Below are 18175 nucleotides of genomic sequence, written 5' to 3'. Positions count from 1 at the left end.
CAGCCTTCGTGTAGGGAATAGTAGAACATAGAATACGAGATGGTAGGAAAAAGAGTGAGGGGCAAAAACAAGAGAAAATCTGCAGATGCTGGAAATTCAAGCAACACACACACAGACCGATGAGGGTTTCGGCCTAAAACGCTGACTGTCCACAGGTGCTGTCTAGCCTGCTGAGTTCCTCCAGCATTTTGTGTGTGCTGAGAGGCAAAAATATTGGGGGGGTGTATGCAGGGGTGGAAGACAAAGTAGAAATCAGTCTTTATCAAGTAGCCTATAACAGACCAAGACATGTTGTACAGGACATAGTAACAGAGCTTATGTTCCATGGCGCTTCCTTCAACCAAGCATGCTATATTTACTAAATTATGTCACAATATTTGTTTCAAATCTGATATTACACAATGCTTGGCAAAATGTTTTCTTGACAAGTGCATGACCAATAATAAGCTACTATATTTCTCTCTCCACAGATGTCTTATCTGTTAAGTATTTCAAACAGTTTCTGCTTTTGTTGTGGGTTAACTTGTATAGTCTTCTATAGTACAGAGATTTTTTTCTTGTGAGTAAACTAGGTATTAGAGATAAACTGAGGAATTAACATTGAACTAGGCATTGGTAGCAACAACTATTTCACTACTGAAAATTATGAAAGATTAAGATTACATTTATAGACAATAGGTGCAGAAGTAGACCATTCGGCCCTTCGAGCCTGCACCGCCATTTTGAGATCATGGCTGATCAATTCCTATCAATACCCGGTTCCTGCCTTGTCCCCATATCCCTTGATTCCCCTATCCATAAGATACCTATCTAGCGCCTTCTTGAAAGCATCCAGAGAATTGGCCTCCACTACCTTCCGAGGCAGTGCATTCCAGACCCCCACAACTCTCTGGGAGAAGAAGTTTTTCCTTAACTCTGTCCTAAATGACCTACCCCCTTATTCTCAAACCATGCCCTCTGGTACTGGACTCTCCCAGCATCTGGAACATATTTCCTGCCTCTATCTTGTCCAATCCCTTAATAATCTTATATGTTTCAATCAGATCCCCTCTCAATCTCCTTAATTCCAGCGTGTACAAGCCCAGTCTCCCTAACCTCTCTGCGTAAGACAGTCCAGACATCCCAGGAATTAACCTCGTGAATCTAAGCTGCACTTCCTCTACAGCCAGGATGTCCTTCCTTAACCCTGGAGACCAAAACTGTACACAATACTCCAGGTGTGGTCTCACCAGGGCTCTGTACAAATGCAAGAGGATTTCCTTGCTCTTGTACTCAATTCCCTTTGTAATAAAGGTCAACAGTCCATTAGCCTTCTTCACTGCCTGCTGCACTTGCTCATTCACCTTCAGTGACTGATGAACAAGGACTCCGAGATCTCTTTGTATTACTCCCTTACCCAACTCTATACTGTTCAGATAATAATCTGCCTTCCTGTTCTTACTCCCAAAGTGGATAATTTGATTGACTTATTTAAGTAACTTTCAATTCATAAGCTCAAAAATCAGAACCATAAGCTTTAGATTATTTCCACTCAGCAATAAACTTATTTACACTTGCAGAGTTGTAAACTTCTGTTTTTAAAATGTACTGATCTAATAATTACAGGGCCACAGTTAAAGAGCATTAGCTCGGGCCAGCTCAATAGCAAACTGGCAGCCTTGTGCAGATACAAGAAATAGTAAATAACTCTGGTGCAGTCTTGAATGATTTTCCAAGGACTGGGATTCAAGAACATTGCTGGGACAGAAGAGGAATACTGCTTTGTATTTTATGTACAACATATTTTATCTAATGTCATCCTGGTAAGGGTGCAGGTGCAATCTCAAAGGCTCTTCAAACGGCTTTAGACCACCTGGACAACACAAACGCTTATGTCAGGATGCTGTTCATCGACTATAGCTCAGCATTTAATACCATCATTCCCACAATCCTGTTGGGAAGTTGCAGATCCTCGGCCTCTATACCTCCCTCTGCGATTGGATCTTCTACTTCCTAACCACACCATAATATGGGTGGATTGGTGATAACATCTCCTCCTTGCTGACAATCAATACTGGTACACCTCAGGGGTGTATGCTTAACCCACTGCTCTACTCTCTTTATTCCCATGACTCTGTGGCTAGGCATAGCTCAAATACCATCTATAAATTTGCTGATGATACAACCATAGTTGGTAGAATCTCAGATGGTGACAAGAGGGCGTAAAGGAGCGAGATATGCCAACTAGTGGAAAGGTGTCGCAGCAACAACCTGGCACTCAATGTCAGTAAGACGAAAGAGCTGATTGTGGACTTCAGGAAAGGTAAGATGAAGGAACACATACCAATCCTCAGAGGGATCAGAAGAGGAGAGAGTAAGCAGTTTCAAGTTCCTGGGTGTCAAGATCTCTGAGGAACTAACCTGGTCCTAACATATCAATGTAGTTATAAAGAAAGCAAGATAGTGACTATACTTCATTCAGAGTTTGAAGAGATTTGGTATGTCAACAAATATACTCAAAAACTTCTACAGATATACCGTGGAGAACATTCTGACAGGCTGCATCACTGTCTGGTATGAGGGGGCTACTGCACAGGACCAAAAGAAGCTGCAGATGGTTGTAAAACCAGTCAGTTCCATCTTGGGTACTAGCCTACAAAGTACCCAGGACATCTTCAAGGAGTGGTGTCTCAGAAAGGCAGCATCCATTATAAAGGACCTCCAGAACCCAGGACATGCCCTTTTCTCACTGTTACCATCAGGTAAGAGGTACAGAAGCCTGACGGCACACACTCGGCAATTCAGGAACAGCTTCTTCCCCTCTGCCATCCGATTCCTAAATGGACATTAAACCCTTGGACAATACCCCACTTTTTAAAATATATATTATTTCTTTTTTCTGCATGATTTTATACTGTAATTGATTTACTTATTTATTATTATTATATTTTGTTTTTTTCTTCTAGATAATGTATTGCATTGAACTGCTGCTGCTAAATTAACAAATTTCACAACACATGCCGGTGATAAATAAACCCGATTCTGATTCTGCATAAATTTAAATTGTTCCCATCGTCAATACTAACATTCCTCAGCAGGAGTACAAAATGCACATAAGCAAAGCACACTTGAAACTTACTGTTGTCAAGTGTAATAAGAAAGATGCGCTGAAGCATGTGGTTGATGTTGAGTTGTTCACATATCTCCTTTTGGGAACGAAATGCACGATTCGAATCTGCAATCGAATCATTGTCAATGCTCTCAATACTACTGACGTCAGAATCTTCACTGTCAAAAGCTTCTTCTGTTGATCCTGGATGGGCTGAAATAAATCACACACCATTTGTGCATTCACAAAAGGATTGGATTTTACTGACAGACAAATGTCCAAGTTTCAACGGACATACTGAGTTAGCTGATTTCATTTGATATAAACTCTAGAAGTTTTCATATCCAGTGAGCACAGAGTCAAAATTAGATGCATCCTTACCCCACTCAATGCACTTCCTCGTGTATCCTGTAGTTGCAGATCTATAGAACTTTTACATTACCATTTACTACCTTGAAATTCCTTGGTTATTAACACCAAAATTTTACTTACCTAACCCTGTATTCTGTGAATTATGAAGCACACAAGTTCAGCTTCTACCTTTGTGCTGTGTACAGTGGTAGGCAAATATCCATAATCTTTTGCTTCCCTTTCACCACACCAGCATCCACTAGTGTATAAAAACAAGGGCAAGGCCAAGCTCCAAATAACTAAGGCTAAATTTATCCTTCAATTTCCTCAACTTTTTTTTTGCTTCTAATAGGGATTTTTTTTCATAAATACAACACATTCAATGGAAAATCCACATTATTAACAATTTAATTCCTCCAAGAGCACCATAACCTAGTCATTGGGTTTGGAGGCTTGCATGCCTCAACACTGGCTGGATTCAGGGCTTTATGTTTTAGCTCTTTGTCGGGTTACTCATGCCAAACAGGTCAAAGTGCAGAGGCCAGATGAAGAGTGATCCACCGGTCCTCCAGATTTGGGGACTTCACCTCAGGGCCAACAACCCTGACTGGTAAAACAAAATTGTTACAGCAATAGCAGATCCTTCTACATCTGAGTGCAATGGCATTGCTGAGTCTCCACCCAGGACTTGCATGACTGACAGTAGTGAAAACATCACCATGTAAACTTTCAAGTTTATTAAATTAATTTATCTTACCTACTACTTAACTAGAAATATTAAACAATCAGAAACACGGCTCCAATTACTTGAGATAAAATATCACACCCCAGGCTCAAGGTGAGAAATGAACCATTACTGATTTATTATGCTGTTAACCCAAAAGTTACTTCAGTATACCATGAAATACATAACATTATATTAACTCTTTGGACTCTCAAACAATGAGTAATGATGTTGAATAATACAGTAGTAGGATATGTGAACCAGAATTTGCTAACTTGAAAAGCAATTTAAATTAAAAATGGCAATCGTTTAATGTGAAGATGAGAGAGTGGCATTACCTATTTTACAATAGAAAAGCCAACACTGATGTTAATCTTTTCTGCTGCTAAAAGTGCTTTCAAGTATAAAGAATGCAGTTACAAAATTTATATGTTGAGAACTCAGGACATGCTTTTTTCACACTGTTACCATCAGGTAGGAGGTACAGAAGCCTGAAGGTACACACTCAGCAATTCAGGAACAGCTTCTTCCCCTCTGCCATCCGATTCCTAAATGGACATTGAACCCATGAACACTACCTCATGCAAGTGATATTAAATTTGATTCTGACTCTCCCATCTGACCACGTCACTTCTGACGAATTGTAATGAACTATACTACAAGTACACAATAGTCTGTGGTGTGAAATCCGTAAAACTAAATCTGAAAGCAGCCAGATTGATATGGTTGGTCTGCATCTGACTCTTGCACTAACTGACTGATACATCGAGAAATAGCAATACATCCTGATACATCACAGATGCCCAGATCTCTGTACTGTAACAAATAAAAAAAAACTGAGAATCAACACAAGATATTTGAAATCTTTGAGCCTCACCCAAACCATGCATTCACATGAAAAATTGTCACAGTACGCATATATCTGCTCATTTCACCTTCTCGCTTCCTGTATTTTCTAAAGCTGTTGTTAAATTCATATTTTAATATACCCCAAGATGGAAAATGAAGGGTTACAGACAGGTGAACTACACAAGTTTTGCAAGCCCTGCTGGTAATTAATTGGGAAACAGTCTCAAATGATCTCTAATATACTTACCTGGTGGGACTTCAGGGATATGCTGCTTTTGGACAGAGGCAAATTGCTTGGCATCAGCCACAGAACTGAAGAGAGCTGCAAAGGGGTTGCTAGATATGTTATTGTTATTCTCCTGGTCAGTCATTTCTCTTCAAAGCCCAATCCATCCAGCTTCAGAACAGGCTGTGAGGAATATAATGTAAAGCACACATAAATTAGTCACCATTGTCAGTAATGCTGACACAGAAAACTATTTGGGCATGTCACAATATGCAGAGACACCAACACAAAAAAAAGCACAAAACTGCACTAAGCTGTTCTGTGCAATAATCTGATGATAATCATACTTGCTTCTAAATTAAGTAAACAAGCTTTCAGTAAAATAACCTGCTTTTGGCTAATCTGAACTACCTTACCTACAGATTGTAGAGAACCAAAATAAGAACTGTGGCCCAAAGTTTGCACTTCACACTCAATAGTCAGCTTACCATAAATTCCAGTGTATAAGCCGACCTGGAGTATAGGCCAACTCCCCATTTTCAAGGTTAAAAAAGTGACTTTTTCATGTTACCTTTGTATAAGCTGACCCCTTTTGTAGAGTTTTTGATTTAACCAGAACAGATCACAAGATCTCACATGTTGGTACTCAGCTTTGCTGGATCCAGAACCTGGAAATTTTGTGAACCAGTACCTCCTAAGAAAATAGGTCTACACATTGTAGAATGTTATAAGCGAGTTCTTAATAAACAAATCAGGGAGGGAAATTTTGGATTAGGTTCCCAATGGTAAAGAATCCTCTGAAATATCACCCCGTGAAACCATTTAGCGCCCATCGTAATCTCGTTAAGACATAACACGAAGTGGCGGGATTGCGACCACCATGTACAAAAGATTAAAATGAATGCGATATGATGCTGGCTTCAAGCTGAAGGTTGTTGATTTTGCTAAAGGAACGAATAATTCTGCAGCTGCTAAAAAGTTTAGTGTAAACAAGAAATAAGTGAGGGAGTGGAGAAAGGCAGAGGACATGCTGAGGGAAATGCCAAAGACGGAATGTGCAAACCGCGGGAAAACATGCCAGTGGCCAGAACTGGAAGAAAAAGTTTTAGAGTGGGTGAATCACCAGTGATCGCCTGGATACATTGTTACCAGAGAAATGATTCCACTTCAAGTGTTGAAATGGGCCGAAAAACACCGTGAGGTCAGCAAAAATTTCAAAGCTACACGAAGTTGGTGCACCCGATTTATGAATAGATGTGATCTTGTGTTGAGACAAAAAACAATGACTGCTCAGAAAATTCCCGTGGAGTGTTGTTTATGTTCAAGAACGCTGCTGGATGAACGAAGCGGGTTGCTTGAAGTGGGTTAAAGAGCATGGACGTCCCGAAGGTTTCAGGAAGGAAAAGTCGCTACTTGTCTGGGAGATGTTCAAAGCGCACTTGTCAGGTGAGACAAAAGCAGCATTGAAAGCTGAAAATACGGACATTGCAGTCATCCCCGGTGGTTTGATGTCCGTGCTCCAGCCACTAGACGTGAGTTTAAACAAACCATTCAAAGAATTCATGCGGCGACAGTGGAACGACTTTGACTCAAAAACAGCCAATAAATACGATCTGTCTTCTGCGTATTCGTTTTTCCAAAGTTGACACCCTCTATATAAGCCAACCCCCTAATTTTAGGACCAAAATGTAGGACCAATTTCTCAGCTTATACACAAATTTACAGTAATACAAATTGTGCCAGTTTTGAGAAGGTTTTTTCTTTCATCCACCATCTCCTCCCCATCTATGAAAAAAATACGAAAACACACTATAGTAACAAGGGCATCTTTAGCTCCCTGTTGAGAAATATTAGTATGCCACCCTGTAATGTGGAGAAGAACACAGACTGATTTTCTTTCAGCAAACCACAGCTCTGAAATCAATTTTAAATGTTCAAACTGCTGTCCTGGACAAGATCAGCTGCCAAAGGACAAACCAAAGACCTGAATGATCAGTATGTCTCAGTACCACAAAGAATTGTGTTTTAAGAAAATTTTTAATTTAAACTAAGTAGCAGGAAGATTCCTTAAAAAAAAAACTCTAGTCTGTAAAAGGTTAAGCTGGACTTCTGGACACTTCTCATAGACACTGATGTGAAGAATTTCATATTAAGGCAATGTCTAGAGTTCCACATGAAAAACTATTGATTACAAAAATAACTTCCAGTTGACCTTGGAGAAAATGTGTCAATAACTGAAGCACATCCATTCCAAATGTTACTTCTGTATCTAAATTTGTAATGATGCAATCAGGAACGTAATATATTGCTTAGCCTACACTTTGGAATACTGTGTGAAGTTCTGGTCACTACAGTATTGAAATGATGTGGTAACGCTAGGAGTGCAGAGGAAATTCACCAGGATGTTGCCTTGAATGGAGGGCTTTAGATACAGGGAGATATTGGATAGGCTGGGTTTGTTCACAATGTAGGAGGTTGAAGCATGACGTTGTAGGTTTATAAAATTATGAAACGCATAGGTAGGGTGGATAGTCAGATTTTTACCCCAGAGTACAAGAAAGCTTGAAGATGTAGGTTTCAGATGAAGGGGGTACGTATAAAGAAGATCTGAGAAGCAAGATGGATCATGAAGCCACTATTGACAGTGAAAGAAGCATACTACATGGAACTATATGAAGATGCCAGTGGTGGTGGTATGGGCAGGCACAATTACAGTGTTTAAAGGGCATTCAGACAGGTGCATGGTTAGGAAAGAAATAAAGGGATATGAATCAAATGAAGGAAAATAGAGAGGCATAGACAGGTATCTCAGTCTGCAATCATGAGTTGGGCCAAAGGGCCTGTTTTCATGTTGTATGACTATGAGAAACTGTGCTGCTGCAGCATGAATTCAAGAACAATTAACGTAAAATGTGAAATTAGAAAACAGCAATTTATGGTAGTAAAGAGACTGAAAGGGTAGTCTTTCAGTGAACAAACCTAGAAGGCCATCTTTCAAAGGTTCTTGAGATCTAATGAGAAGTCCAAGCACAAAATGCAGGATATGAATAGAGACCAATGAGGTTCTTGAGATCTAATGAGAAGTCCAAGCACAAAATGCAGGATATGAATAGAGACCAATGATCAGATTAATGGATTATTTTGAAAACCAATCTCAAATATTTTGAATTATGCTTGATATGCTAAATTTGCATGCCAATTTTCACAATCTTCTTGCCACTCTGTAACTTTATAGATAAGTTTTACATAAAAATAATTCTACCCTTTCACATTATTCAATATTTTGGAATTACATGAGTGTAAATACATGGAGAATTATTCAAAGACTCAATGAAAGAAGACTCCATAATATCATTGAAATACACAGGTCCATAGTTCCCTGAAAGTAGATGGGGTGTTAAAGAAGGTGCTTTGGTTGGGGTGTTGGTTGTAAGAATAAGGAAGTCATGCTTATAGTCATATAAAACTTTAGTCAGGCTTGTGATTATTGCATGAAGTTCTGGTTGCCCCATTGTAGGAGAGATGTGGAGACTGTAGAAGGGGTTTACCAGGATGCTGTCTGGATTAGTAGATATGAGCTACAAGAAAAGGTTGCACAAACTTAGGTTATTCTCTCGAGAATATCTGAGGGCAAGGGGAGACATACAGAGATTCTTAAAATTATGGCAGTTACAGATACGGTAAGCTGGCCGGTGGTGCAGCGGCATCAGCACTGGACTTCAAAACAAATACATGTTTCCCCCGCTTTTCGAAGGTAGAGCGCTCCTATGAAACAGCTCGTAAGCCAGAGTGTCATAAAGTGAAGAAGCAATTACCATTTATTTATATGGGAAAAATTTGTGAGTGTTCACAGACCCAAAAAATAACCTACCAAATCATGCCACAAGTGCTCCCGGCAGAAGCACTTTTTCCAGTAACCTTTAAGCTATGAAGCTACCAAATAACATAAAAATACACAGCCTATATAAAGTAGAAATAATGTACGCCCAGTGTAATTTCACTTACCGGAATCGGGAAGAGAGTGAGACACTGATGATGGTGTGTTAGGCTGAGTCGTCGGAGGTTGGGGTGGTGGGACACTGGGGTGTCATCTCATTGTCGTCTGTTTCCATCAGGGCAGGCAGGTCACCTTCTTCTATGTCTGCCTGCCTCAATGTCGAAGGTCGAGTTTCGTCATCTGCTGTGGCTGATGTGGAAGGCTTGAAAAACGACAGTATGCTTGACTGCTTAGCCTCGCGCATTTTTCTATCATACAGTTCTTTGTAAGCGCTCAAACCATCCTGTAAATATGCCCTAAACCTACATACCCTTTCAAAATTAAAGTCATACTTTTCTGCAATCATTGCAGCGTTGTCAATCGCAGCGAAAATCTCACACAATTGCTTCATGTTCAGTTCCTGGATAACTTCACTTTCGGGCTGTTCGCTACTGCATTCGGCTTCAATTATTATCCTTTCCTCTTCATCAGCTCTTCATCTGTCAGTTCTTGGTCATGGGATGCCAAAATCTCTTCAACATCATCTTCGTCAACTTCCACAAACCCTCAGCCAAACTCACTATGTCCTTACTTCGTTCACCACGATCGAAACGCCTTATTATGTCTAGTTTTACACTAAGTGTAACACCCTTACATGCTCTTTTAGGCTTTTCCGATACCTTAGAACTCATCTTGCTAACGGATGCACAAAATAAATCAACATAAAGCACAGATGCTCACAGGCACGTGTTTAAGCAATGCCAGCTAGAATGCAGTTCCGGGGGAGGAGCTCGGCTGCTCGGTGTGCGCGCGCTGCCTTTGATCGCGCACTGCCTTTTTTCATAACAGTGAAAACACCTTCTGTTAGCGAAAACAGGTAACTAATGTAGGTCTTTTGTAACAGCGAGTTGTCGGAAAGCGAACGTTTGAAAAATGGGGGACATCTGCAGTCCCAGATTCAAATCCAGCCAGCTCCTTGCACACTTTCCATCTGTGCTGGGTTGAGCACAAAGCTAGCAGCTCATTAAAAAAAACCAGACAAATGCTAAAGAAACAGCAAGGTTGCCACCAGATGTGTCACAAGGTGCAGAGAGAAATAACAATATATATGGTACTGCCAGATTCTTTTCCCCAGGGAAGCAATGCCAAACACCAGAGGACATTCAAATGGTGAACTCAATATTCATACCATTGAGTCAAGTGGAATATGAGGTGCTGTTTATCCAGTTGCATTCAGCCTTATTGTGGATCAGGATAGACAGTCAATGCGAGAATGGGGAAGGGAATTAAAATGACATTTCCCTGTCCCCCAACTAACCCTTGCCCCTTCCAACCCCAATCCTAATGCAGGGTCTCAACACATCCCTTTTGCCTCTACAGATACTGCTTGACCCACTGAGCTTTAAAACAATTTTTAAACCCAGATTCATTTGGTTGGCATGACATACCCTACTTTCCAAAAACTTCAGAATAGATGCACTACAAAAATGCACATACCTTCAATCCCATTACCGTTGTTTAAAAAAAAGTTGAAGCAACCTGCTTTTAAAGGGATACCAAGATCAAAGTGCAATAATTCAATACAGCAAAAAAAAACATGAAACGCTGGAAAATCTCAGCAGGTCAAGCAGTATCTGTGAAGGCAAAAGAATGGTGGGTTGGACTTTGCAGCAGGAGAAAAAATGGAAAATGCCAGAAACTAATCAGCAAGCATCATGAAAAGAGAAACAGTTGACATTTCGTGTTAGAGACCCTGCATTAGAATGAGAAAGAGAACACCCAAGTTAGTTTTAAATTGCAGAATAGTATAAAAGAAAGTCTGTGAAAGGGTGATGCCAAGTCAAATGAATTAATGGGATTTAGTAATTATACTTAATACATTGCACAAACTATCTGTGCATTTTGTTGCAGAAGCATGATTACAGTTACATGTCTTGCAGCAGAAGTGGCCATTACTGTAAGTCAGAACAGTTGCAGAAAGTTAGGGAACTCAAACACAGAGTTCAAGGGCTGCAACTTGGCCAGACAGAAGGTGAAGTGTTGTCCCTCAAACTTGCACTTGGCCTGAGGACAGGTAAAATTAAAGCAGCAAGCAACGGGAAACTCAAGTGTTACTCCTACAGATTGAATGCAGTGATTTCCCAATCTGTTTGCTTTCCCAGCTGGACAGGAGAGGGAAGAAGGGCAGGAGAATTATCTTTGCTGATCTGCCTGTTATTTATTCCTCAACCAAAACCAATAAAAGATTGGTCATTATCATATTGTTTGTGCAAACGATCAGGCAGCTGACTGCTGCTTTTCCTGTATCATAACTTTTCTGTTTTTAAAGCATTCAAAGGTCATGAAAGACATTGTCATTTATTCTCTATATCCACTAAATTATAAGTGGAGTTGATATCACCTCATTTTAAAAAAGTGCGTTATTCTATATTCTAATTATTCTCCTGGACAGTCGCAAGGCTGTGGGACCCGACGGCATCCCAGGGCGAGTACTCAGGATGTGAGCAGCACAACTGGCAAGTGTGTTTACTGATATTTTAATCTCTCCCTCTCCCAGTGTAGAAAGCCCTCCTGCTTCAAATTATCCACCATTGTCCCTGTACAAAAAAGACCAAGGTTATTCATGCCTGAATAACTGGCACTGTCACACTCACCTCAATAATAAGCAAATGCTTTGAGAGGCTGATCAAGGATTACATCTGCAGCATGTTACCAGCCACACTGGACCCCCTACAATTCGCCTACCAACACAACCGATCGACAGACGACGCAATAGTCACTGCTCCGCATACCGTCCTTCCACATCTGGAGAAGAAGGATGCTTATGTGAGAATGCTGTTCTTGGACTACAGTGTAGCATTCAACTGTTCCATCCAGGCTCGACAAGAAGCTCAGAGACCTCGGCCTAAACCCTGCCTTGTGCAGCTGGATCCTGGACTTCCTGTCAGATCGCCAGCAGGTTGTAAGAGTGGGCTCCCTCACCTCCAACCCTCTGACTCTCAATACAGGAGCCCCTCAGGGCTGTGTACCAAGTCCCCTCCTTTACTCCCTGTCGCCACCCACAGGTCTAATCTGCTAATTAAATTTGCCGACAACACTACATGATTGGGCCTAATCTCAAACAATAACGAGGTGGCCTACAGGGAAGAAGTCATCTCTCTGACACAGTGGTGTCAAGAAAACAACCTCTTCTTTAATGTCGCAAAAACAAAGGAGCTGGTTGTGGATTACAGGAGGAATGGAGACAAGCTAACCCCTATTGACATCAATGGACCTGGGCTCGAGAGGGTAAACAGCTTTACGTTCCTCAGCATCCACATCACCGAGGACCTCATGTGGTCTGCATACACCAGCTGTGTAGTGAAAAAGGCACAACAGTACCTCCCTCAACCATCTGAGATGAAAAAGTTTGGTACAGGCCTCCAAATCCTAAGAACTTTCTACAAGGGCACAAATGAGAGCATCCTGACTGGCTACATCACTGCCTGGTAAGGGAACTGCACTTCCCTTAATTACAGGACTCTGCAGAGAGTGGTGCAGACAGCCCAGTGCATCTGTAGATGTGAACTTCCCATGATTCTGGACATTTACAAGGATAGGTGTGTAAAAAGGGCCCGTAGGATCATTGAGGACCTGAGTCACTCCAACCACAATCTATTCCAGCGGCTACCATCTGGGAAATGGTACCGCAGCATAAAAGCCAGGACCAACAGACTTAATCAGTTCCTAACAAATATGTGACAGAAGTAAAGTCACAAAAGCTTTGGGAGTCACAGGAAAATTGATTTATAATTCTAAGATAATTTATCACAACAGAGTTGGGGAACAAAGACAGCCTCAGCAGTGAAGCCCATGTCACAAATAAACATAAAAAGTATTAAACAAAGGACACAACAGGCAATTATGTATTTTAAAACAAATCCACCATAATCACATTGAAAACCAATTTGCAGTAGTAACATGATAATGACCAAATAAATTGTTAAAGTATGTTGGTTACAGATCCAGAAAATAATATTTACTATTTAGGGTACTAGGACAAACATAACCACCTCATCTTCAAAATAACAACATACAATTTTCAATGTCCATGTCAGGAAGTTGATGAAGTGTTGGTTAAAGTCTCATGTGAAGGCATGGTTATTTGGTATTTCACAAGAGTGTTAACCTTAACTTTGCTTTTAATTCACTAGAGTGACTCAAATCCATAAGCTTCTTACTCAAGAGGTGCAACCAACTAAAATCCAAAAATAACATCTCTCTCAACCATCCTACAATATTTCAAAATAATGACTTATTTCTAAGTGATCTAAAATACATCTACTATTTCTCACTACTATTTCCATAGATGTTTAGAATTTGCTCCCTTTTAAATTTTGTCATTGTGATTTACTGTACTAGACAGGTAACATTGTTGATCAGAAACTCTGACAACCTAAAATTTCCATGGAGAGCTTGCAATGTAAATAATCCACCTCAAAATCAACCAACCCTGAATGAAAAGCCAACAAACCAAGCAATTAAGCAAAATAATTAACTTACAAATAAAAATAACCTTTTAATTCTTAACATCAAGCAGAAATGGTGAAATGGGGATTCCAGAAAGGAGGTAGGAGGAAAACTTATTACAGTGTGGTGAATATAACCATTAACATAAATCCAGATTAAAGTTCAACAAAACTGCTTTCATCTGCATGTCATAAATACAAGAGATTCTGCAGATGCTGGAAATCCAGAAAAACACACACAAAATGCTGGATGAGCTCAGCAGGTCAGGTAGCATCTAAGGAAATAAACAGTCAACACTTCAGGATGAGACCCTTCATCATGACTGGAAAGGAAGAGGAAAGATGCCAGAATATGAAGATAGGGGAGGGGAAGGAGTACAAGCTAGAAGTTAACAAACTCCACATCCAACCGACCATTCTCCACAACTTCTGCCATTTTCAACAAGCCCCTACCACCAAACAAATCTTTATAGCTCACCTCCCTGCGAAAAACAGATTGCTCTCTCCGTGATTCCCTTGTCCAGTCAACCCTCCCGGCACTTATCCCTGCAAGTAGCAAAAGTGTTGTACATGTCAATTCACCTGCTCCTTTGCCTTCATTCAGGGCCCCAAACAATTCTTCCAAGTGAAGCAACACTTTATCTGCAAATCTATTATGTCTGGTGCTCCCAATGTGGCCTCCTCTAAACTGGTGAGACCCGACATAGATTTGGGAACCACTTCATTAAGTGCCTTCACTCCATCCACAAAATGCAGGATTTCCCAGTGACCAAACATTCCCCATTCTATTCCAACATGTCGGCCCACGTCCTCCTCTTCTGCCACTCTCAGGGTGGAGCAGTAACACCTTATGTTCCAGCTAGGTAGCCTCCAACCTGATGGCATGAAAATCAATTTCTCCAACTTCAGATAGCTTCCCCCCCCCCTTCCTCCTTCATTTCTCCACTCTGCCTGCCCCTACCCCTTACCTCTTCTCCTCACCTGCTTTACCACCTCCCTCTGGTTCCCCTCCTTCCCTTTCTCCTATGGTCCACCCTCCTCTCCTATGATTCCTTCTTCTCCAGCCCTTTACCTTTTCCACCTATCACCTCCTAGATTTTTTTAACTTCATCTCCCTCCCCCACCCACTTGGCTTCACCTTCTAGTTTGTCCTCCTTATTCTGGTGTTTCCCCCTTCCTTTGCAGTCATGATTAAGGGTCAAGACTAGAAACATCGACTGGCTATTCATTTCCATGGATGCTGCCTGACCTGCAGAGTTCCTCCAGCATTTTGTGTGTGTTACTCTAGATTTCCAGCATCATATCTCACACAGGGTTTGAGAGATTGTTGGAGAAACACCATCCCCAAAACTATTAGAACAATTAATTTGCAAAAAAAAAAGCCTGTTTGTCAGCGTGCCACAGCAGATCAAGCCGAAAAAAACAGGCCTCACAACAAACACCATTTAACATCCAGAAGCATAAAACAGGATCTGCACAAATATTGTTTTTAAAACATATTATTTACAGTTGTCCTTAAAAATTACAAGGAAGCAACTGCGGAGCCCAAAAAGATAGGAACGGAAACAGCCAACAAATAAAGGGCAAAGATATTAAACCATACACCGAAAACAATTAATGCCAAACACCATTACCATTTTAAGACGAAGGCCCAAAAGATATGTAAATAAACGCAATCACCTGAATTTCTTTTCCGGTTTTACACCGTGGGGAGCCTTATGTTAAAAAGATGGGAGTTACTGCACTTTTGTTCATTTTGATCAAGAACTGATTGCAAAGCCTGCAGCCGCAGGGAAATAACCCATTCTCGAGCAGCGCTTACCTGCTGTTCCTGGTGGTTGTAGCTTACGCTCCGCTATCCAGCGAGGCCTCGGATCCGCGCATACGCCTGCGCACACGTCTTGCGTCCATCCACGCGCGCGCACCGTTACCACGCTTGCGTACACGGTTCAACGCCAACCGCGTGCACGAGACACTCTTAACGTAAGCCGTTTCCGAGTATTAAAGCAGTAACTTGTATTTCTGTAGCGCTCAGAACATCAAAAGGTGGTGCTGTTGGAGAAAACTTTGACAACTGCAGGAGGGGATGAGTGCAGCTGAACAAAAGGCTGACTGAAGAGCTAGGTTTTACAGGGAAACAGGAAGCTTGGCTGGCAGGTGGTGGAGTGATGGTAAGCTGGATGACCACGGTAATGGCAATGAGGTCAGAACTGGGGTATTGCAAATAAATCAGATGGATAGGGAGATTATAGGGGTACAGAAACACTGGAGATGCATCACTGGAACTGCCTCCTCTAAATCCTCAATCGGCTGGCAAGATAAATGAAACTATGTCAGAATTTATCCAGCCCTTATAGAGGGATCAGCAGTGGAAAGGCTGAGCAGTTTTAAGTTCCTGGATGCCAACATCTCTGAAGATCTATCCTGGGCCCAACATATTCATGCAGTTTTAAAAAAAGGCACAACAGCACCTTCCAACTCCTATTTCATTAGGATTTTGAGGAGATTTGGTATGTCACCAAAGACACCTGCAAATTTCTACAGATGTAGCATGGAGAGCATTTTAACTGGCTGCATCACCTTCTGGTATGGTGGGGCCACTGCACAGGGTTGGAAAATGCTGCAGAAAGTTGCAAGCTCAGTCATCTCCATCATGGGCACTAGCCTCCCCAACGTTGAGGACAGCTTCAAAAGGCAATATCTCAAAAAGGTAGCATCCATCATTAAGGACCCTCACAGTCCATGACATACCCTCTTCTTATTGCTACCATCAATGAGGAGGTACAGGAGCCTGAAGATAACATTCTCAATATTTTAGGAGTTGCTTCTTCCCCACCGCCATCTTATTTCTGAATGGACATTACATTGAACCTATATACACTACCTCAATTTTTTGTTGCTCTCTTTTTGTACTAGTTATTTGATTTATAATCTTTCTTATAATTTCTTATTGTAATTTATAGTTTACTTACTATAACTATAATAACTAATAACTAACTATAATAACTAACTAAACTATAATAGTTTAATGTATTTCATGACAAATGTCAGTGATATTAAACCTGATTCTGATTCCTTCCCAGATCAAATCGCTGTCAAATATTCAGTTGACTTCAATGGGTAGGTCATATCATTTGCCTGTCTGACACTGTATTCACAAAACAACTCAACAAGAAATTGCAGCAAGAGATTACCAGGTGAATATTCAAGAAAGTTCTTAAAGCCTCCTTGCAAAAACTAACATTCACATCAATATGGATAGTTCTGGTCCGAGATCTTATAAGAAGGAGAAGAGGTGTTCAAGATGGTTCTGAGAACCTCAAGATTCTTCATTAGGAGCAGAGAGAAGCCCAGGAGAAGTTCACCAGTTCCCACATTAGCCATTTGCCAATCTCCTGCCCTACCTGTGGACAGTGTGCTGGTATGTATTGGCCTAATGAGCCATCTCAGGGTCCACAGAATAAAAATGGAAGCACATTATCCCTGACCACAAGGAAATGCTGAAGGGAATTTGTTGGAGAAACTTCCTTTTATTGTTTTTGGATGCTATTCTTGAAGGTTTTGTATCTGTGAGAGAGTTAGCGCATAGAAACAGTTACACATGCATGATCATCAATCCATGACTATCAAAATCCATGCCGAGTCATCTTGGTCCACTTTGCCAATCTGTCACTCCTGTATACAATAAATACACAACATTAATATAAACCAGAGTCTTTTTACCAGGGTGGCAATAGCTAATATGAAAGAGCACAATTTTAAGGTGATTGGAGGAAAGTATAGGGGAGGGAGTCAAAGGTAGTGCTAAATACAGTCCAAGGAACGCACTGCCTGGGGTGGTGGGAGAGGCAGATACAATAGAGACATTTAGGAGAATCTTAGATAGGCACATGGATGAAAGTAAAATGGAGGGCTATGTGGGAGGGAAGGATTAGATTTATAGGTAAAAAGGTTGACACAATATTGTGGACTGAAAGGCCTGTACTGTTCACACATAACACACAATGACTTCTGAAAGTAAGGATAAAATCTACAGATGAATTACGCACAAAATAAACAAAGAAAAGTGCATGAACTAAATATTGTAAAGTACAGAACAGATTAACCGGTGACACTTCGAATGCGATGCAGCAGGAAGTTCAGAAGCCTAATGGCCTGAGGGAAGAAATTGTTTCTCATCCTGACCATTCTTGTTTTTATGCATCAGAGTCTCCTGCTTGATGGTAGAAAATCAAAGAGGATGTACGGGAAGTCGCAGATGCACTTTCTTTTGGAGGCACAGTATTTGCATGGACCTGGCTTCCCTATAGCTGGCCTGCATCTCAATGTCTCTCCATGTAGAATTAGTGAACATGTCATAACTTTCTGCAAGTGTAGAATTGTGAAACCAAATTAATTTCAGTCCTAAAGGTCTGCCTAAGAAGAGTATTGGCGAGAGATAGCATGTGAATAA

At 40.9% G+C, this 18175-nt stretch overlaps 1 protein-coding gene and 1 long non-coding RNA gene across 7 annotated transcripts in view; one reads left to right on the top strand and one right to left on the bottom strand.

Moving 5' to 3' along the window:
- ube4a (ubiquitination factor E4A (UFD2 homolog, yeast)) overlaps positions 1-15642 on the bottom strand; it is a 72500-nt gene extending 56858 nt beyond the window's left edge. Inside the window, exons 1-4 of one of the 6 annotated variants that reach the window (XM_073029967.1) lie at positions 15545-15587; positions 11869-12019; positions 5260-5421; positions 3119-3301 (exon numbers count right to left, since the gene is read on the bottom strand). In XM_073029967.1, coding sequence (XP_072886068.1) covers positions 3119-3301; positions 5260-5383 — 307 coding nt within the window. In that variant the 5' untranslated portion in view covers positions 5384-5421; positions 11869-12019; positions 15545-15587. The other 5 variants (XM_073029968.1, XM_073029969.1, XM_073029970.1 and 2 more) reach the window with 5 other exon arrangements.
- LOC140716902 (uncharacterized) overlaps positions 1-18175 on the top strand; it is a 130842-nt gene that overhangs the window by 73764 nt on the left and 38903 nt on the right. The window lies entirely within an intron of this gene.

Source organism: Hemitrygon akajei, chromosome 26 (assembly GCF_048418815.1).
Source record: "Hemitrygon akajei chromosome 26, sHemAka1.3, whole genome shotgun sequence".
In the NCBI taxonomy this organism is placed as follows: domain Eukaryota; kingdom Metazoa; phylum Chordata; class Chondrichthyes; order Myliobatiformes; family Dasyatidae; genus Hemitrygon; species Hemitrygon akajei.
Note: the sequence above shows the minus strand (reverse complement) of the source record. Positions and strands in the feature narration are given on the sequence as shown.